The sequence below is a fragment of the Megalobrama amblycephala genome, linkage group LG14, assembly GCF_018812025.1.
Source record: "Megalobrama amblycephala isolate DHTTF-2021 linkage group LG14, ASM1881202v1, whole genome shotgun sequence".
Classification (NCBI taxonomy): domain Eukaryota; kingdom Metazoa; phylum Chordata; class Actinopteri; order Cypriniformes; family Xenocyprididae; genus Megalobrama; species Megalobrama amblycephala.
The window spans coordinates 36,886,175-36,908,472 of record NC_063057.1 but is presented as its reverse complement, the minus strand read 5'-3'; the positions used below and the strand labels follow the sequence as shown (position 1 = coordinate 36,908,472).

Sequence of the window (22,298 nt, the reverse complement as noted above, 5' to 3'; positions counted from 1 at the left end):
GAATCAAAAACGATGGAGAAGGCATGATTTTGAGTTTACTCGTCTTATTTTTTAATCGTTCTTTACACACTCTTCTTCGACAACTGCACATTGTGCTCAGTACTGTATGTGTATTGCCACCTAGAGGACTTTTCTTTCCTGCTTGCGCATGCGCTGTTGCACTCGCACCGTCTGGAAGGGGTCCCTCTGCATGACGAAAATTACGTCGAACAGTGCACAAACGCAGGCGGCTGAAGTATAACCGGGGCTTAAACCATCCCAAGCAGAGAGACTTGATCTGGATGAATCTACTGATGTGTCTGTACTTAAGCAGCATCTTTTTATGAATAATCAAACTAAAAAATGAACCCTAATGGCAGTTAATTTTGATTTTGTAAGATATTTGGACCAAGAGGGCTTTGGTACACCAATCAAGGATGGGAAAATAGACACCATAGTAGCTGCTGTTATGGAGGTTGTGACAAAGAAGGAGATCCCTACTCATCTCATCTTTGTATTATTCCCTGTAAAGTCTTATTCACCTAATCATAAAATGATTTTTTTTAAGAGTTGATTACAACTCTTTTTAAGAGTTGAATAAGAGTTGAAACAAACTTTTATAGGATGAAGAAACAGAAGGACAAAACAGCTTATGTACACCTCCCCTTGTTAACAAACTTTCAAGACTAAGTTTATAAATCACCAACTTAAAATAAATTTATAGTTGCCTTTGTAAAGAAATGCTCACTTTATATGTAGCTTGGAGCCGCTGTTGCAACGCTTTACAAATGCTTCAAGTGTGAATACCTGCGCTTCTCTGCAGCTGCAGTGACAATGTAGTTATGCTCACACGCCACATTACTAGAAAGAAGAGCAGCACCACCCCAGGAGGGATGAATACCATTTCTTTTCAACAGGTTGGGTCTACCCGAAAAACTTTTCTAATTGTCTATGAAACCTATATTATTCTGCAGACACCACTTAGCAGACTATCATCACTCAATGGCTGGCTGTCTAAGTATCTCATCACTCAGATGAACAGAAAGAAGGCCAGAGCAAATTACAGTGTCCGACATCGTAATTGCGAGTTCACATACCTCTTAAATATTAATTTTAGTGGTCTCCGACTGGTGAAGTCGAACATAATTAGTGCCGATGTGAATAAAAATCTTAGTGTATTTACAATTAGCATTAGCCAGCAAATTAAATTTGCTTTGTTGTCAGGTGCTCTGGCTCCCAGCAAACATGTGACTATGGTGGCTGGTGTCTCTATTTTTACATTCTCTTTAATAGAATCGCCAATAACTAGGGCACTTTCAACAGGATTCTCAGTGGATGCATCACTGAGTGGAGAGAACCTGTTTGATGTTCTAATCACCCAGTTACCCTGCTGCACTTCTGCTTTGCTCTACAGGCGGAACTCAACAATGTACAGAGTTCACTAAGCTAGTCACATCCAAAGCCCTTGCATTCTTACTATCCTCAATTAAAGTTTGGATGTGCGTCTCTAATCCTGAAATCTCTGTTAGCCTGACTATGTCTCTGAATTTATCACATGTGTAAATCTCACCACAGACAGAGAAGGCTATACTATACATGTGGCAGGCAATGCAAATGACAATAACAGGTGAAGATGACATGACTTGCTGCATTTGTTGACTGATCCAACTGACTCAGACTCGTAAAGGTGCGAGTGCGTGAGATAAAAAAAAAGATGGCAAGCAATGACAAGTTAACAGGCTAGTGAAATGCTAATGCATCGTGCTAGCAATAACAATTAGTCAGATTAAAGTAATAGGCAATATTAGACAATATCTGATATACAGTGATGAATAAGTTATATTTAACAATATAAACAACATGGAATGATAGTAACTAGAGATTCAAAACAAAAAGCTATACAGAGCTTACAGACGCAAACCACTCAGCAGCGAGGAAGACAGGAGCAATCAATCTCTGCTCTATCACTGAGCAGAGCTTATCACTGTGAAGCTGCTTTGAAACAATCTGTATTGTAAAAAGCACTATATAAAATGAAGATGATTTCACTTGACTGTGGCTACTTAGTTTTCAATGGATTTACAACTGAGTTATTACCACTCCACTTCACATTGTCATTGACAATAAAATGTAATGATAAAATGAATATCCACGACTTCTAAATGCATTAGGGATGTTCTGCTGCTCAGTTATTTTGAACTTCTTTTAACCCCCAAACAAAGAAAGAAAGAATTCTGCCTGAGTATATCAGGTATATGTGAACCCCAAGGTTTGCTTTATTTCCGCAAGTCTTTCCACAGTGACGGCTCATAAAAGGCTTTTCTCTGGTTTGAGTTATTACATGATCCTAAAGTGATTTCTGTCAGTGAAACTCATTCTACACTGATGACATTATACAGTTATTTCATACATGAATCCTCATGGCTATCAAGTGTTTCTTTATATCTGAAAGTCTTTTCACAGTGACAACACTTAAATGGCTTCTCTCCAGTGTGAATTCTTGTGTGTATGGTAAGAAGTCCTTGTCGGCTAAAACTTTTTCCACATTGTTTGCAGGTGAAAGGCTTCTCTACTGTGTGAATTCTTATGTGGTCTTCAAAGTGTCCTACTTGATTGAAACTCTTTCCACACTGAAAGCACAAGTAGGGTTTCACACCAGAGTGAATTCTCATGTGGAGTTTAAGGTGTCTTTTTTTATTAAAACTATTTCCACACTGAGAGCATCTGTAAGGTTTCTCTCCAGTATGAATTCTCATGTGTCTATTAAGGTTTCCTTTTTGATTGAAATTCTTTCCACACTGAGGGCAAGGATAGGGTTTCTCTCCAGTATGAATTATCATGTGGCCTTTAAGTATTTCATATTGATCAAAAGTCTTTCCACACTTATGGCATGTATAAAGCTTCTCTCTAGTGTGAATTCTCATATGCCTGTACAGGTTTCTATTTTGGTTGAAACTTTTCCCACATTGTTTGCAGGTGAAAGGCTTCTCTCCACTGTGAGTTCTTATGTGGTCTTCAAAGTGTCCTGTTTGATTGAAACTCTTTCCACACTGAGGGCATTTGTAGGGTTTCTCTCCAGTGTGAATTCTCATGTGGACTTTAAGTTTTCCAAGTTGATCAAAACTATTTCCACACTGATGGCATGTGTAGGGTTTCTCTTTAGCGTGAATTCTCATGTGCCTGTTTAGACTTCCTTCTAGAGTGAATCGGTTTCCACACTGTTGGCAGGTGTAAGGCTTCTCTCCAGTGTGAACTCTCATGTGGGCTTTAAGGTTTCCTTTTTGAGTGAAACCCTTTCCACACTGAAGGCACATGTAGGATTTCTCTCCAGTATGAATTCTCATGTGGGCTTTAAGGTTTACTTTTCTATTGAAACTCTTTCCACACTGTTGGCAGATGAAGTGACTTCTAGTCCCTGCCTTTTCAGCTCTTTTTCGTGAGGAAGTCTTTTCAGGCTGTGAGCAACTGAAAGATTTTTCTCCATTTATGAAATCATGATGATTCGTATATTGATCTTTCTCTTCCACTTCATTCACTTTAGTCTCCTCTTTCAGTGCCATCAGGTCTAAAAATGACAAATGCAAGTTAATACCACTTTAATTGCACAAAGCAAGCTGAAACGTTGGTTAATAAATATGACAATGACCCAAAACATTCCAGTACATCAACCAAGGAATGGTTCAAAACAAAGAAATGGAGAGTTCTGGAATGGCCAAGTCAAAGGCTGGATCTGAATCCTATTGAGATTCGAAATGGGCTGTGCATGCAGGAAACCCCTCAAACATCACACAGCTGAAAAAAATATTTATGGAGTGGGAAAAACTTTAGTTATAGGAAACGTCTTATTAAGGTTATTCCAGACAAATCAGACAATACCAGCTATTAGGGCACAGGGTGTACTAACTTTTTCCTTTAGTAGGAATTGACATCTTTATACATTTTTTGTTAAATGTATCATGGTTAAAATGTCATTGTTGTTGGTTCAATTACATCACCTTTATCTATAAATATTGTTTGAAAAATAGAAACACAAATTCAGAGAGAATGTAGAAAAAGTGAGATGAAGTTGTCATAGAATTGTTTAAATAATAAAATTGTTAAATGCCTCATACAGATTTAAAGAATTTGTGTCTTCTCGGGTCCATTCGGTATAAAGCACATTTATTTTAAATTACCCAAGACCACTAATACTGAACCCGACCCGTTTCCAAGGCCCTCATCGAAGTTTAGTAAAATATCTAACTTACACCAGACTTCCTTCTGTATTCAAGTTACAAAGAAAGTGTAAACTGGCGTTGCGTTGCAAGTTGAACAGGGAAGGCGTAGAACGTAGTGTAAGCTTTTTACACTTTCTTCGTAATTTGAATACGGAACGTAGTCTGGCGGAAGCTAGATACTTTACTTCATAACAATTCGCTTCAGAAGACCTTTACTAACCCCCCCGGAGCCGTGTGGGATATGTTTATGATGGATAGATGTGGATGGAGGCACTTTCAGCAGCTCAGACTCATAACCCCTGATCACTGCTATTATAAAGCTCGGATGCGTCAGGATATTTATTAAAATATATAAAAAAAATAAGAAAGCCATATACTCCTAGGATGGCTTGAGCGTGAGTAAAACTTGGACTAATTTTCATTTAATAGTGAACTAATCCTTTAATACCTTTAGTTCTGTACTCCTGTTATGGCCAAATTACTCAATGCCTTATAAAACAATTTCTAATTATTTACATTATGCCTACACTTTGTTGGTAATGAGATGATTTGAGCGTGCAAAACTCAGTCAATGAACAATCGATGAACCGTGTTATTCTGAGCTTTAACACTTCAGATTGGCCTTTGCGTTTATGCGCTCAACAGGCCTACAATGCTCAGTGCACTGTTAGCCCAGATTTAATATCTACAAAAACAGTTTAATTGCAACATACTTAATTTTTTTAAGATTTAGTGCAATACTGTAAAAATGTAAGTAAATTCTACTACTTCTGCAGACATAGTTGAATGTGTGAATAACTTTAAGTTTAATGGATTAAATTTAAAAAGTTTTTCAACTGACCACACCCATCCACCCACCCCAGTTAGCTGTTGAGAAGTTTTAGACGACGCCATTTTCATGTGGTTGCAGCTGCATGTGGTTTCGTAGAGTTGTTGGTGAGTAGTTAGAATATAATCATTTAAATCAGCTTTTTGTTCTGTTGAGAGGCTGAGAGGCTGTTTATGAGTATAAAAAACACTGTTTTAAGTGTGTTTCGCATTTTTTACTCGTGTTCGGGTCCTAGGCTACTTCAACATCTGACACGACAGGCAAATTCGGCTGGCATAGTCATGACATCGGCTGGGTGATTGGGAGTAATGAAAAACACAATTTAAGGAATTTCCGCTGGCCAACTTGCAAGATTATTCACTTGCGCAGTGAACACGATACCACTTGAATAACGTTATCTTGTGTGGCGTTCTCCGCGGCCTTTTGTAGTCTGTTTATTGTTACATTTTATTTTTTAAGAGCTGTTTGCGAGCACTACAAAAATTGTTAAACGGGTTGCGATATTTTCACCGACTAGGCTTTTTACGTGGTTGGCCGTGGGCATGGTCCCGTTTTACCCGTGCGAGTTCGCCTCGCATAATTCATCGCGCCAAGCCTGAACTCACGTGAGGCGAGCTCCGCAGCCCTTTTTCGTCTGTGTATTGTTCTCGCTGTTTCATCGAGGGATTGTTTGCGAGCGTAGAAAACATACTTTAAACAGACGATGTTATTTCCAGATGTCATATAGTTGTTTTTGTCACTGGCCTGCAGCAGACACGGTCCCGTTTGATCCCATCTGAAGTGCTGCGTTTTAAACGTGTTTCCAGTGGAGCAGAAAGTTCAACAGCGTGACAAATTTAATAAATCTGGTGAGTGAATTTAAACTAACTTTAAAAACCAAGTTTTATTTAATGTTGAATTAATGTTTAAATGCAAACACAGATGAACGCTCTCTAACAGTAAATTTGTTTTGTGTTTCAGGTTGCAGGAAGGCATGCACTGGAAGTGTAAGTATTGTTCTTTTAACTGTGAAAAAAGATCACAGTTATTTAAACATTACAGACTGAAACATGGCAGTTATGCTAGAAATGAGCCATTTCCATGTTTGCATCAGGAATGTCTATGCACTTTTAAATCGTTTAATGCCTTAAAAGTGCACTTATCCCGCTTTCACTCCAAACCGTCTGGTCAGCAGAGTGTAGATGTACCAGTTAAGTTTAGCTGTCTGTCTTGTGGGTTTGCCGAGTATTGTTCTGAGGCTGATTACTTAATTCACTTGCACACTGCACATTTAAAAGTAAATCATAAAGTCAAGTGCCCTTACAAACAGTGTAACTTTGAAAGCAGTGTCTATTCCACATTCAAAGCGCACAAGAGCAAGTTACACAAGGAACAGAACTGGAAAAGATTTAAATCAGAAATCATTGGTCATTATTACACAAGCCCTGACAGTGATGCTGCAGAAGAGCAAATGTCACATGCTGAAGATCTGGAAGATTTAGAAGCCCTGAGTGAAGAAGACAGCAATAATGATCTTCCTGATTTAGAAAAACAGCTTGAGCACAACTTGGCATCTCTTCTGTTAAAGATGCAAAGTGTTTTGAACATACCAGAGAGTTCTGTACAAGAAGTCGTAGAACAGCTTTGTCAGATTCATAAACTATCACAGCCACTTTTGCACAACAGAGTCAGGGCTGTGTTAAGTAAATATCCTGACATGGATGAAACTCTTGTAAGAGAGGTTACAAGTGTTGTGTCAGAAGGTAACATTATGCATTTTTTGGCAAAAGATGGACCCTTAGGAACTGCTAAAAGAAGAGCAGCCTATGTACGCAGAGAGTTTCCTCTAGTAAACCCCATTGAATATGTTGTGGAGAAAGGACAAAAAGCACTTGCATATGTCCCCATTCTTTCCATGCTACAGAAGTTGCTTAACAAAACTGATGTGTTAAACCGAGCAATGTCAGAAAAGGTCCATGTGCTGCAGGAATACAGATCATATGTAGATGGGCAGTACTTTAATGAAAATTCTTTACTTACAAGAGATGATTTCACAATTGCTCTGGGACTTTACATAGATGACTTTGAAATTGCAAACCCACTAGGAACATCAAAGCTAAAACACAAAATGTGTGCTGTGTACTGGGTCATTGCCAACTTACCAGCAAAATATCGATCAACCCTCAACTCAATCCAGCTTGCTTTGCTGTGTAATTCGTCAACAGTCAAAAAGTGTGGTTATGCAAAAATTTTGCAACCACTTATTTATGATCTGAAGATATTGGAGCAAAATGGGGTTTACCTCGAAAAACTTGGTAAAACTGTGAGAGGTACAGCATTATTTGTTGCAGCTGATAATCTTGGTGCCCACTCTCTTGCAGGATTCCTGGAGAGCTTCTCTGTCGACAAGTTTTGCAGATATTGTTTGGCGAGCAGTGGAGACACTCAGCAGCAAGAGGTACGTTCTGGTTCCTTCCAGCTCCGAGAGAAAGACTCCCATAATAGGCAGGTGCAGGAAGTTAGACAGAACCCAGAATTGAGTCGAACCTATGGTGTCAAAGGTGCCTGCCCACTAACTGAGAATCTTGATCACTTTCATGTGGTCAGTGGGTACCCTCCTGACATCATGCATGATGTCTTAGAAGGGATTGTTCCAACCGAGTTGTCCCTGTGCCTTACAGACCTGATAGGCAAGAATTATTTCACTCTGGACATGTTAAATCATGCCATCAAATACTTTCATTACACATTTGCTGACAAAACAGACAGACCACAAGTGATTGGAAAGGGATTTTCCACCAAAGGTACCATTGGTGGAAATGCCCATGAGAACTGGTGTCTCATAAGGCTTCTTCCATTTCTCATTGGTAGCTATGTCCCTGAGGGTGACGACACTTGGGAAATTCTCATGCTTCTCAAGGACATTGTTGAGCTAGTTGTGGCACCACGGCATACTGAAGAGACACTGCATTTCCTGGAATGTAAGATAGCAGACCACAGACAGCTGCTGCAGTCAACATTTCCTGATTTCCGTTTAAAGCCTAAACATCACTATATAGAACATTACCCTCAGCTAATAAGGAAATTCGGGCCCCTGTGTGAAGTTTGGACAATGCGCTTCGAGGGGAAGCATAAATTCTTTAAAAGGTCAATTCGCAATGCACAGAATTTCAAAAATGTTGCGATGACACTTGCTACCAAACACCAGAAAGCAAACAGTTACCATCTTGATTGTAGCTCATTTTTCAAACCATCAGTTGAAGTCTCAAAGGTCACCCCAATTTTGCTTGCCTCTTTCCCCATGAATGTTCAGAGTGTAATCACTCAAAACATTCAGGATCATTCTGGATCTGTTTTTAATGCATCGTCTGTCTGTTTAGATGGAATCAAGTATAATCCAGGCATGATTCTCTGTACTGGCTCTTGCTCAGGTCTCCCTGAATATGCCCAAATTGAGAAGATTGTTGTGGCTAACACAGAAATTTTGTTTGTTTGCCACAAAATGACAGCATGGTACTCTGAGCACTTTAGATCGTACCAACTTCTCTGCAGTGATGTCACCTCGATGTGTGTGGTTAGGGTTTCAGAGCTGAATGATGTCTTCCCATTATCAGCATACAAGGTGCAAGGAGAACTTATGGTGACACTGAGACGATATGTTATCTGCTAAAAATGTCTTTATTATTTTTTCCCAGATGGCTGTCCAACAGAAACTAACCATGAGAGTTATTGTCACTGATGGAGATATAAGAAAAATGACTATGACAACACGGCCTGACAGACTTGAAGATTTGATTGGATGGCTCAAATCCACCCTCCAAACGAACTACAGCTTCTCTTTACAGTACCAAGATCCTGAATTTAACAATGAACTATGCAATCTTACAGATCTTTCTGAGCTTCCGGATAAGCCTACCATCAAAATCATCCCCATAATTGAGCTTGAACCTATTTGCTTCACAAAGTGAATGTTTTAGTGAAACATGCAGCCTGGCAGACACAGAGATCCTGTCTGTCTCTTCTATGGATAGAAGTTCTCAGTGGCCAGATGTATTTTCTATTCCAAAATTTTCAGTTGATGTCGAGTATCGACTTCGTCAAGGCAACCTGCTGTATCTGAGGGATGAAACCAATCTGAAAGTCCCAAAAGAGATGAAACATGATATTCTGGAGAAACTTGCTGAGGCCATCTATGAATTTAAAGCATATCCAACGAAGGAAGAATTTGATGCTGTTGCAAAATCCTTGGTACAAACACACCCATGTCTGAAAGAGCCAGGGTCATCCTCTGGTTGGGAAGGATGGAAAAATAGTTTAAAATTCAAGATGGGTAATTATAGGACCAAAATGCGCCAGCTGGGTCGACTTGAAGTCACTATCAATGCTGGTAAACGTGGGAGGCACACTGCAATTGGCAACCCTCCCAACAAAGACATCAAGAAGCCTAGGAAAGGGGAAATAAATTTCTTACCTGAAAATCCAGAGGGGATGGATGACAAGAACCTAGAAGGAGTTCGTCAGGTTCTTGTTAATGAAATGAAGAAGACAAAGCCAAATGGATCCCTTGTCAAGCAACACATGGACATGACATTTGCTCTTCGCAGAAAAGAAGTTGTTAATGAGAAGCCTCACATCAGCCAGATGATTCTTCGATGGCCAGCTCTGTTTACAGAGAGTCAGGTACAGTACAAGAATTTTTTTTTTTATTGTAGACTTACACCAGTGGTTTTCAAACCTGTCCCGGAGGCACCCCAGCTCTCCACATTTTGTGTCTCTGTAATGAAGGTTCTTTGTGTAATGGGAAGGAAGAGGACAGGGATCGGCTTTGGGCTTGACAGTTTTATTCACCAGAGAAAAATATCAAACACATAAACAAAAAGACGGTGCAACGCACACAATAATTCCACACCAAGGACGGGCTTCACTCCACGACACGAGCACAGCTCACTCAGTTGACTTCAGCAGTCCCTCTCTCTCTCTCACGCTCCTGCTTCTCCTGGCGTTTTATCCGTCTCCATGCCAATTACTGGAACGAGAAACAGGTGTTCGTGATTTACATTCACCCGCTCACCGCACTCCACACTCCCTTTGCAGACCCCGCTAAACCACGCCCCCCTCGCCACAGTCTCCCTCATTTATCACACATGATCTAACTCTTCAGCTTGTTAGTTTAGACCGCAAGAACTAAATTGGGTGTGTCTGATAACTGGAGCCATACAAAATGTGCAAGGCTGGGGTGCCTCCAGGACAGGTTTGAACACCACTGGACTACACAAATAGGTATAAATGACAATGGGCATGTATAACCATTAGGGGTGGTCAGCACTGTGACACAAATCATGTGGCATTGACCATGGCTTAATATGGTTTGACGTTTTATATTTTAGGTTTATTACGAGTTCAACCGAGTAGTGGGTAAAAATCTCAGAGAGAGCTTCTTTGATGCTCTTGACCGTTACTCTCCAAATCTAATGGACATCTTCAGAAAGAAGAAAGGCCTTGCTGGTCAGCTTTTGGCTGAGCTTTTACGTAAGACAAAGGTGGGTTTATTTGTCTACATCAGTCTACCTTATTCCTCCTGTTTTTTTGTCATTCCTCTGTATTCTTTACTTGTCTGTCCACTCTTGTTTCTACTTTTTCTTTCTCTTGTTTCTCTCTTCTCTGTTGTCTCCCTTTACTCCCCTTTCTCCTTTTATGTTTGTCATTTCGTCTTGTCCTCTTCTTTACTTCCCAAACTCTAAAAATTATTAATTAAATGCATTTGTGTATTCCAACCAAACTGTTTTACAATATCTGCCATATCTTCCAGACCACTGAGCCAACAGATGTTCGGTCCCTTTGCCTTCGTGGACTGCCAGTCATTTTGGGGGATGATCCTTCCACCTTCTTTAAGACCTGCTCCGTAAGTTATTCAATTTTTTTGGTAAATTTTCCAGGTACAAAGTAAAATATTATTTCATTAATGAAGATTGCCTGCTGCTAATTTTCATTATCTTCCAAAATTTTATTTTCAGTATTTTAACCATTTTTAAATAGTTGCATTACTGGTTAATGTTGGGACAGATTGAAAATATTTATTTAAAAAAAAAAAGTAATTTTTTTTTTTTTTTTTTTCTTCCCCAGTTTAAATTGTTGGTTCACCAAAAAATGAAAATCATTAGTTATTAGTTATTCAAACATATTCTAAACCAATATGACTTACCTCAATTTGTGTTCTGAACATGAATGTATTTTAATGATATCTGTTTGTCTGTTCCTCCACTGTCAGTCTATGCAACTAGCACTTTTAATGTCCAGAAGGGTAAATGCATCATTTAAGAAATCCAGGTGACTCCAGTGCTTTAATCATGCCTGTGGTGCTCTTGTGAACATGTGCCAGAGAGGAATATTTTGTTAAAGGATTAGTTTACTTTCAAATAAAATTATAACATTTTCCTAATTTACTCACCCCCATGTTTAAATGTATATGCTTTATATAAACAAATGTTCACTTCAAAAAAGCTTGCCCTCCATGTTCTACACCTTCCCTATTCTACTTACAGAAAAAATAGAGCTGGCGCTGCTTTCTTTCCGTAAGTAGAATAGGGAGACGTAGGACATGCAGCGTAAGCTTTTTGAAGAATATGTAAGTGCGTTTTTGGTGGAACCACTTGGAAGGCGATCATGTGTTTATTTGAAAATGAACTAATCCTTTAATAATAATATTTTTGTTGCTGTTGTTATTGTTGTTATAATAATAATAATAATAATAATTATTATTATTATTATTATTATTATTATCTTTTTTACTGGGCACATAGTTTTTGTGTTGCTTCATTAAGCCACTAGATAACCACTGGAGTCCCATGAATTATTTTAATGATATATTTGCAACCTTTTTGGACCTTAAATGTGCTATTTGCATAGGATGTGAGTGGAAGAACACAACTTGTATTTCATTAAAAATAAAAAAAGACATGAGGGTGAGTAATTAAAGGGATAGTTCACTCAAAAATGAAAATTTGATGTTAATTTGCTTACCCCCAGGGCATCCAAGATGTAGGTGACTTTGTTTCTTCAGTATAACACAAATGATGATTTTTAACTGCAACCGCTGCTGTCTGTCAGTCAAATAATGCATGTCAATGGGTACAAAATCTAAAAAAGTAAAAAAAATAAAATAAATAAAAAAAATAAATGCACAGACAAATCCAAATTAAACACTGCGGCTCGTGACGATACATTGATGTCCTAAGACACGAAACCATCGGTTTGTGTGAGAAACCGAACAGTATTTATATCATTTTTTACCTCTAAAACACCACTATGTCCAACTGCCTTGAGCATCCGGTGCGTGAGATGTGTATGTGCTCTGGTGTAGTTTAAAGGGTTAGTTCACTTTCAAATAAAATTTCCTAATAATTTACTCACCCCCATGTCATCTAAGATGTTCATCTTTCTTTCTTCAGTCAAAAAGAAATTAAGGTTTTTGATGAAAACATTCCATGATTTTTCTCCTTATAGTGGACTTTAATGGCCTCCAAACGGTTGAAGGTCACAATGTCAGTTTCAGTGCAGCTTCAGAGAGCTTTAAACGATACCAGACGAGGAATAAGGGTCTTATCTAGCAAAACATTTTCTAAAAAAAAAAATACAACTGTATATACTTGATAAACACAAATGATCACCTTCCCTATTCAACTTGCGTAACGAGTGCCAGTTCCGTTTTTTCCAAAAGTTGAATAGGGAAGGCATAGGACATACAGCGTAAGCTTTTTGAAGAATACAGAAAGCGGAAGCACGTGCAATGCAATCATTTGTGTTTATCAAGCATATACATTTGTATTTTTTTTAGAAAATGGCCGATCGTTTCGCTAGATAAGACCCTTATTCCTCGTCTGGTATCATTTAAAGCTCTCTGCAGCTGCACTGAAGCTGACATTGTGACCTTCAACCGTTTGGAGGCCATTAAAGTCCACTATAAGGAGAAAAATCATGGAATGTTTTCATCAAAAACCTTAATTTCTTTTTGACTGAAGAAAGAAAGATGAACATCTTAGATGACATGGGGGTGAGTAAATTATCAGGAAATTTTATTTGAAAGTGAACTAACCCTTTAAACTACACCAGAGCACATACACATCTCACGCACCGGATGCTCAAGGCAGTTGGACATAGTGGTGTTTTAGAGGTAAAAAATGATATAAATACTGTTCGGTTTCTCACTCAAACCGATCGTTTCGTGTCTTAGGACATCAATGTGTTGTCACAAGCCGCAGTGTTTAATTTGGATTTGTCTATGGAAGTTTTTTTGACTCAAAGATTTTGTTGCCATGCATTATAAGACTGACAGATGGCAATGGTTGCAGTTAAAAATCATCATTTGTATTCTACTGAAGAAACAAAGTCACCTACATCTTGGATGCCCTGGGGGTAAGCAGATAAACATCAAATTTACATTTTTGGGTGAACCCAACTCTGCGTATGTGAAGGGAAAACTTCATTGTATTTTGATTTTGAAGGACAGTGCTAATTTAATTTATACATTGCAAGTATTGGTTGCAAAATTGCCATAAATGTGGCCTGACATTAAAGGAGAACATTTGTTCTGTTTTGTGCATGACTTACTTAGACTGGTATTGATTGTGTGTTGGATATAGGTTTCAGTTGTCAACACAGAATTATTTAACTTGCATGATCTTGTTTCTTTCATTGTTAGGATATCACTGACGAGGACTCATTCCAGCAAATTCCAGTAGGAATCCTCTGCGTTGATGCAGAAACTCCACAACTGAACCCTTCCCAAGTGGCCATCATCTTGGAAGGGAATTCCGTTATGGAACCAGACAACCTGCCTCAGGCCTTCTGTCTAACTTTTGGACTTATTTATGGCCTTCACTTGGACTATCCTAAGTGCATGAGAAACACTTTTAATTTCATCCAGCAGGTGTTCCTTAATCTTGGAAAGGTGGAGCTGGCACCAAAAATTCAATCCTTAAAAAATCTGCTCACAATTATGTAAAATGGTGTCGTCCACTAGTCATCATTTTTTTTTTTTTTTTTTTTTTTTTTTTTTTTTTTTTTCTGTGTTCCGTGGAAAAAAAAAAACCTCAAGTCAGATTTTGTTATAAGTGCTTTTATTCACAACAGTAAAAAATAAGGTGCCTTGTACTTTTTTTTTAATTTATTTTAATTTTTATTTATTTATTTTTAAATACTTTGCAGTGTTGCACTTTGAAAATAATCCAAGCACACATTTGTGCACTCACTCTGATAGTTCAGCAGACCTGAAGAAGGGTAAAAGAGTCTATAAATGTTTTTTTGTTTTTTTTTGTTTTTTTGAGAGAGTGAGTGATGGCAATAACAAAACTAAAGTATTTTGAACTGAGGTGTGAAAAAAAAAAAAAAGTTTGTTATACATGTACAGTACGTTCATGTGACGTTATGTTCATACAGCATGTTCATGTGCTTAATTGCAGATGTTTAAAGAACCTGTCATGTTCTCAGGGGAACAGCTCAAAAAAGCTTTTGATTAAGACTTGATATTCTGTTTGAGTAGATGCACTTTTAGAGAGGAAAAAAGGTGGAAACCTTTTAAACTTAAGGGCAAACTTGTTTAAAACTTGTCTTAATTGTACTGTTGCATTTTAAAAAGTTTTAAATAAAAAAAGAAAAGAAATCTTTTGTTTCATTGCTTTTGTATATAATTTAATGCAATTAAAAAGGCAAGTGGAGTAAGTGAACAGAGGTATTATGTAAACTTAAAGTATTTAGTCTAATCAACTTAAAATAATTATTAGAACGGCTAATATCTTTTAAGTACATTTCACTCAAGTTTATCAAGTAAACATTACTTAAATTTTTTAGGGCAACCAGTTTCCTCAAATTTTTTAAGTAAACTCAACTTATTCGGGTTTAGAGTGTGCTGCAAAACATGTAAATGCAGCATAATGCTCTTCAGACCATAAACACAAATTTGAAGAGGAATTTGAAAGCAGATGCCTATCAGTCAACGCTGAATTAAGTTAATTGGGTTGTTGACATGACATGGCATTTTCAGTGTCACACAAGATAAAAATTAATAAAATTTGCATTGTCATCATTTAAAATGCAACTATTTTTTTTTTGTCTTACATGGACATGTTAATATCAAAACTGCCTTGTTATTAGACTTTTTAATTATTTATTTATTTAGCCAAATCTCAAAATTGTCCTATGGTGTGACTGTCTCAAGCATTGGGTAAATAAATTACAACTTTTATAAATTAAAAAGAAAAGCATAAAATTGGCTATTTTAGTAAATGTCTATCTTTTTTCCCATCCATATATTTCTAAAACCGTAGGAACGTTATACATTTTGTCACTAGGGCTGAACGATTAATTGCATTTGCGATAGCATCACGATATGATAAAATGTAAAAAAAAAAAAAAAAAAAAAAAATTGACCTCAAAGACTGCGCTTACATCTTGGTCACGTGACACGTGAGAGTAAAGTAGTCTGCAGAGGAAGGCACGCAACACATATATAGGCCTGGCCTACAGGAAAGCACAGTTTATGCAGCTTATTAGATCTCCCACTGTCACCAGTATTTAAACTAAAAATGTGTATTTTTAACATGCAAATGTTATTTTTTTTATGTACTTATTTTAAAAAGTACTTATACTTAAATAAATAAAAGATTTTAAATTTTAAGATTAATTAATAAGATTAGATCAAGAATTGTTTTGGAATTGGACTCGGACTCGGAATCGGGTCGTGAGGCGTCTAAAGATTCCCACCCCTACTATATAATGATTTATGGCTTATTTTGTTGAATAATACAGAAGACAAACAGCTTAATACCCTTGGACAAATTTAATAAGAATATTTAAAAAGCTTTGAGAATGAAACCAACCTGTTTGTTCCTCAGTTTCTTCTTGTTTCACACTGATTGTTTCTTCAATCTTTATGTCTTCAATCTCTTTTTTAATAAACTCCATCTTAATGTCTTCAATCTCTTCTTTAATAAACTCCATATTTATGTCTTCACTCTCCTCTTTAATAATCTCCATCTTTATAATACCGTGTCATGTGGATCTCAGTCGCTTCACAAGGAGTTTTTCCTGTGTTTGGGATGAGAATAATTAACAGAAAGAAATATAAATTCAAACCAAATCTCTGGGTGTGTCTCAATCAGCTCTAGTTCAGTAGTGAGAGTCAGAGTGAGAGTTAATGGACTAAAATGATCTGATTATTTAAAAAGAATAATAATTAAAAAAAAACTAACAGCATTCAAAATTATATAAACTTTTTGTTATGATTTACATTTGGTGTTTATTGATTTGTAGATATTCAATACTAAACTTTTATACAAACATTAGCAGTTGGTTAGTAAAAGTTGTCATTACACATGTTGGTGTTTGTTCTCGTTACATTTACAGTGTTTTGAGCAGCTGGTGTCGTCAGTGTGCGGTGAATCGAGCGCTTCGAATCAGTGAATCATTTTGCAAAGTATTTGATTCAACTGACTGTTTACTGTTACTCGTGAGTGGATGCGATTTACTTAACAAAAAAACACTGTTTATTTATGTTAGACAATGTATTGCAATGTTAAATTAAATTATCAAGCTGTAAAACTAAAAAAAAAGTCCGAAACCGTTTGTATCGATTTAAAACACAAACCTTTCTTCAGCTGAATCACAACAGACGCATGAGCGCGGCGCAGCCTTATGACGTCACATCACCAGACCAAAATAAAAGTATCATTCACACTGTGAAATAATTAAACGTCCAATGATTTGATGAATATGTTAAGTATTAACTAATGAAAGCGTGTATGTTTTTTAAAACTATAATGTTTGAGTAAAGAATCCATTTGTACCAGATAAATTAGAAACAGATAGAGGCAATAAATAAATAAATGTCACACCCAAAATAAAACAGATACAGTTCATGAATCCTTTGCACAAATAAAACCACACAACAAATATAAGGGTGGCCTCGTTTGAAAGCAGACACTTGGCAGTTTTGTTGTCGTCAAGTCACAGTTAATTATTGCCATAAAAAAAAAAACGAAATATCTAGAAAAAGCTTAAAAGTTTTGTAAATTTATTAGAAAATTTTTCTCATTAAATATCTTTATAAAAATAAAATTGAAATTAGCCTTGTTGCTAGCTAGAAACACAGTGTCAAAAGATTTCTACAGTTTTGGTTTAATGTAGAAAATGCTGTTTTTGTTGTTGTTGTTTTTATTTTGGATATTTAGGAAAAAAGTTACGCTCAGTATTGGCCATTGCTGTACACGTGAGCAGCACGATGCATGCGTGTGATGCTGACGCAGGAGCCGGCCAATGAGTCTACTTTCTGACGTACAACCAGGAAATGCTAAACATAAACAGCATAGGAGACTGACAGGGAAGAGAAGAAATTGGTTGAATCAAGTTGTTATTTTTGTTTTATTTTAATGCACAAAAAGTATTCTCATCACTTCATAACAATAAGGTTGAACCACTGCAGTCACGTTGACTATTTTAATGATTTTTATTAATATGTTATTATGCTCATGGAACATTGTGTTATGTAAGACTGAACTCAACACACTTTGGCCCAGTTTCCCATTAAGGGCTTAAAATAAACCAGGACTAGGCTAATTCTACTTAAATTAATCCACACTAAACAACTGACTTTCTGAGATGTTGCTTAAATTTGGATTAACTAGTTCTAGACTACAGAGTCTCAGATTAAGGTAATAAAGGACCAGTGAGATCATCTTTTGGAAACCCGATTAGATTAATGGCATGCACATGTGGCTAAGGAGAGGTTGCTATAAAAACCTGGTATGGAATACTTGTAATTCATTAGTCTTAAGGATTGTGTGGAACAGGAGTCACTACACTTAACCAAAAAAATGGATAAAGGGCGAAGAAAACGCTCAAAAAACTTCAGTGAATTTGAGAAGACCCTTTTTAAACAAATTGTATCAAACTATCCTGTAATTGAAAACAAACAGCATGATTCAGGTACAGAAAACAAGAAGAAGAAGGCATGGATTTCCATATTGAATGAATTCAACTCAAATGAAAAAGTAACCAAACGGACACTCCAACAAGTTCAGGTAAGATTTATTGTTGCCCCATTCTTACAAATCAGTCAATTATAAATGTTTTCATTAATTAAATGTAAAAAGAAAACAATATTATATAGAACTCCTACTTCAGAGTATATATTATCTTGTAAAGGTCCTGTGGAAAAACATAAAAATAAACCTGAAAAAAACAACTGCTGGTGGGGGACAGGTGGGGGACTCCCAGTTCCACCAGACACAGAGGAGTTGGGGGACTTGTTGGCTGGGATTATTGAAAGTCAACAACCCATGGAAGGTATTCCAGATGATGACCATTTGGACAGTTCAGGTGAGGAATCTTTCAAAGACTCATTTGATAGGACACGTCTCATTTACAGTAACATGTGCTATCCCATCCAACATAATTAAATGCAAGTCATGTCTTGTAACACAAATTATGTAATGACCTTTATTGTTGAAGTCGAATGTAATGCTACATTTTTTTTCCATACAAAGATGACCTGATCTTGACACAGGACTTGGGGGGCGCAGGGAACAGTCAAGATGCTCAAATGAATCCAGCAGCAGCCAGCACCAACATGCAGCAGCATCCAGTCTCCTGCAGTAGCATTAGTCAGCATCCAGCAGTCTCTAATCCAGGCAGCAGGTCAAGAGGGAAAAGGATGACCATTCATGAGAAACTTGCCATAGAGTTCCATGAACGTAAATTACAATATTTAAAAGAAGAACATGAAGTCAAAATGAAAATTCTTCATCTTGAGTTGTCTATGAAAGAGAGAGACATGAAGCAGCAGCAGTGTCAATTGTCTTTGGAACAAAATCTCAGTTAAATAAATAATTTCCTGAATTTTTTTACCTGTCTATGCCAATCATTTATGTATCACTCAAGGCTCATTTATGAGAAGTGCTGCAAAGCAAAAGCATCTCTGTAAGCAAGTCCATTTCTGTCATTGGCTAGCTCAGCGATAGGAACATGTTGGTCATCATCATCTTCAATATCAGGGTCTGGGCAGCCACACTGTTTAAGAAAATTATGAAGCACTGCTGTTGCAATAATAACAATGCAGCACCTCCTAGGTTCAAACCGCAGTGTATTTCGGAGACACTGGAAACGATTCTTCCATACACCAAACATGCGCTCTATTAGCCCTCTGGTGAGCATGTGAGCTTGGTTATAGCGCTGTTGCTCTGGTCTGACTGGATGGAGATAAGGGGTGAACAAGAAGTTTGTCTGTGCATACCCACTGTCACCAAGTAGAATTCCAGAGTGTTGTCTTGTTTCAAACTGACCGTACAAAGAGGAGTTGTGGAAAATCCTTGAGTCATGAGTTGAACCTTTCCAACGTGCAACAATATTGGAGAACTGCATAGTGGGAGTGCACACTCCTTGTACATTTATAGAAAACCAGTTTTTACGATTTCTGAATTCCTCAGCATCTGCTGTAGAGGGACACTTGATGGGAATGTGGCAGCCATTGATACAACCAATGACTCCAGGGAAGTTCCCATATTCATAGAAATCTACCTTGTAGGTGGCCTGTTCAGCAGCATTTGGGAATTTGATGAAATCCTTTTTCAGTTCACATATAGCATTGAAAACTTTGTGTACTATTTTGCACACTGTTGATTCACCTACACCACACAAATCCCCAGTTTCACGATGGAAGGTTCCACATGCCAAAAACCTTAAGGTAATTAATATTTGTAAGGAAGGAGAAATAGGGGTGCCCCTGACTAAGTCACCTGAAAGCTTGGGCTGCAGCAAACCAATTATTTCTGTTGCATTTTCCTTTGACATACGGAAACGGTCAAGAAAATGTAAATCATCAAAATCATTTAGTGGGTTGCTCCTGTCTTTCAGCAACCTTCTTTCTGGTCTTGGTGGTGGTCTCTGATTGTCGTTGAAATAGTTGAGGTAATCCATTTTCTGCTACTGTGGACGTGAGCCTTGAGGCAAGAAGTTTTTAATCTGAGGTTAAACCTGCTTCTGACCAGGTTTAATTTAAGACTTCATTTAGATCTGAATTAGGTCTAATCCTACTTCTAGAAATCCGATTGTTTAAGTCTAGACTAGTGCAAGTCTGAGACTATTGTAATCCATGTGTGAGAAAGCTACTTCAATAAATCCAGGTTTAAAATGACATTTAGTCTACGACTAGGCTTAATCCCCCTACGGGAAACCGGCCCAAAATGATTTTAAATGCTGACTAAAGCCCTGCATTTCAGCCCGAGCCCGACGGGGCCCGACTTATTTACGCCCCTAGGGCCGGGCTTTGGGCCAATTTTCACGTCATAGTTCACACGCGGGCCGGGCCTCTGGCCTTTTTTGGGTTATCCTTCTTTTTATATTTTTAGACATTAATAAAAAAAAATGAGAAGTTGACGTCGACGATAGAAACACAAACATAGAAAGACATTTCATAACCTCATAACTTTCATAATCTGATAATTACACTGACATATGACTGACATCACAGTCTCACGCACGCACACACACAGAAGGTTTTCCGTCAGCACGACCCACAATTCACCTCATGTGCAAATAATGGAGAATATTAAGAGAAAAATCGCAGATGGCCAACTTAAAACGGTAAAAAACACCAGAGGAAAGGCAAACTTCTGGGCTGTTTTTCAAATTGTGGCAACCTTAAATGATGAACCAACTGGTTATGCACAATGTACAATTTGCAAGGCTGTGCTAAGCTACGATAGTAAGAAGACGGGATCATCTCATTTACAAAGACATTTTGTAACAAACAAATGAGTGTGAGTGATTTCCGTGCCAAACCAATTCCTTCTATTGTGAAATCACTGATCACAGATAAATGCATGAATTTCTGTTGTATGGACATTCGGTCATTTAAAACGGTAGCAGGGAACGGTTTCATCCAGTTAGCGCAAGAGCTAATAAATGTAGGCGCAGCCCATGGTCGTCTGTCAGCAACAAGTTTACTGCCTGACTCCACCACAATCTCTCGAAAGTGCAAAGAACTGGCGACTGCTAAGAGAGGGGACGTGGTTGAAGAAATCAAGGGGGTCATGTCGTTGATAAATGTGGGGATGACAACTGACATGTGGACGGATGATCACCGTAAAATAAGCTACATGTCAATCACATGTCACTATGTCACACCACAATATGACATGAAGAGCAGGGTACTCACCACAACAAGCTTCCTAAACAAGGCCAAAACAGCAGACAATATTCGAAAAGAGTTGCAGCAGCAATTAGTCTCAGTCCTTGGATTTGATGCCTCGGTGATGAATTGTGTTGTCTGGGTAACCGATCAGGGCGCTAATTATGTTGCCGCTCTTCGCCCATACCGGCGCCTGGACTGTCAAGACCACCTGTACAACACTGTCCTCCGGCATGCATTGAACCCAGATGAGCTTTCAGAAACAGTCCCAGAAGTAGCAGAGACCCTGCAGGCCGCCAAGGCTTTAGTCCGATATTTAAAGCAGTCAGGTCTGACAAGCCGGTTGTCAAAAACTCTCAAACAGATGGCAGAAACCAGATTTAGCACCGTATTTCTCACCCTGGAGTCAATTGAGTCAGTCTACACAGAGTTACAGGAGATACTTCAGAGCCGTGGTGAGAGCCAGCGACTACACGATGTGTCCCCTGATGTGCTGGCTTTCTGGTGCGATTTCTGCGCCCGTTCTACGACGCACAAAGGGAGCTGGAGGGGGATAAATACCCTACACTTAACCTCGTCGTGCCCTGGCTTCACAAGCTAAAACACCATTGCCAGCCAGATGTGTCGGACACACCTTCCCAAGCTATTATCCGCCAACGACACCTTGAGTGGATAATAAAAAAAATCCACATCCAGCCACTTCACAAACTGGCCATATTCTTATGGCCAAAGTTCAGTCAGTTAAGGATGTTTACCAAAGCTGAGAGGGATGACATCTTTCAGCTGGCCAAACGTCAGATAGCCCGCTTCAGAGAGGAGGGGACGGCAGTGCAAGGGGCGGATCAAGCAGCCGGTGAGATTTTCTTTTAAGTGTGTGTATTAGGTCTACTATTATTATTATTATTATTATTATTATTTCACTTTATTTGCACCTGCAACCATACCAAGTCACTTATTATAGTAGTAGCTATAAGCCTCTAAATTAATGTATTAATAATAGCCTACTTGGCCAACTAATAATTATAAAATAATGATGATTTATGCAGCAGCGAGCATTTCTGTGTCTGCACCTGTTGCTGCGGGCCACACAGCAAAGAAGAGAGCGCTGGCCGAG

The 22,298-nt window shown here is 38.0% G+C and overlaps 2 protein-coding genes and 1 long non-coding RNA gene across 3 annotated transcripts; 2 read left to right on the top strand and 1 right to left on the bottom strand.

The window, feature by feature from the left end:
- Positions 1–2,226: 2,226 nt before the first annotated feature.
- LOC125244998 (gastrula zinc finger protein XlCGF57.1-like) lies at positions 2,227–16,954 on the bottom strand. The gene is made up of 3 exons (XM_048155413.1): positions 16,646–16,954; positions 15,879–16,086; positions 2,227–3,544 (listed from the first exon to the last, which is right to left on the bottom strand). Exons 2-3 carry the CDS (start codon positions 16,033–16,035, stop codon positions 2,379–2,381), a joined length of 1,323 nt encoding a protein of 440 aa, XP_048011370.1. The 5' UTR covers positions 16,036–16,086; positions 16,646–16,954; the 3' UTR covers positions 2,227–2,378.
- Positions 5,386–8,930, top strand: LOC125245038. The gene is made up of 4 exons (XR_007179429.1): positions 5,386–5,873; positions 5,986–6,011; positions 7,386–7,462; positions 8,700–8,930. It is a non-coding gene; the product is annotated as an uncharacterized LOC125245038 (long non-coding RNA).
- Positions 9,561–14,020, top strand: LOC125245023 (sterile alpha motif domain-containing protein 3-like). The gene is made up of 4 exons (XM_048155453.1): positions 9,561–9,684; positions 10,392–10,544; positions 10,814–10,906; positions 13,703–14,020. Exons 1-4 carry the CDS (start codon positions 9,583–9,585, stop codon positions 14,003–14,005), a joined length of 651 nt encoding a protein of 216 aa, XP_048011410.1. The 5' UTR covers positions 9,561–9,582; the 3' UTR covers positions 14,006–14,020.
- Positions 16,955–22,298: the final 5,344 nt, after the last annotated feature.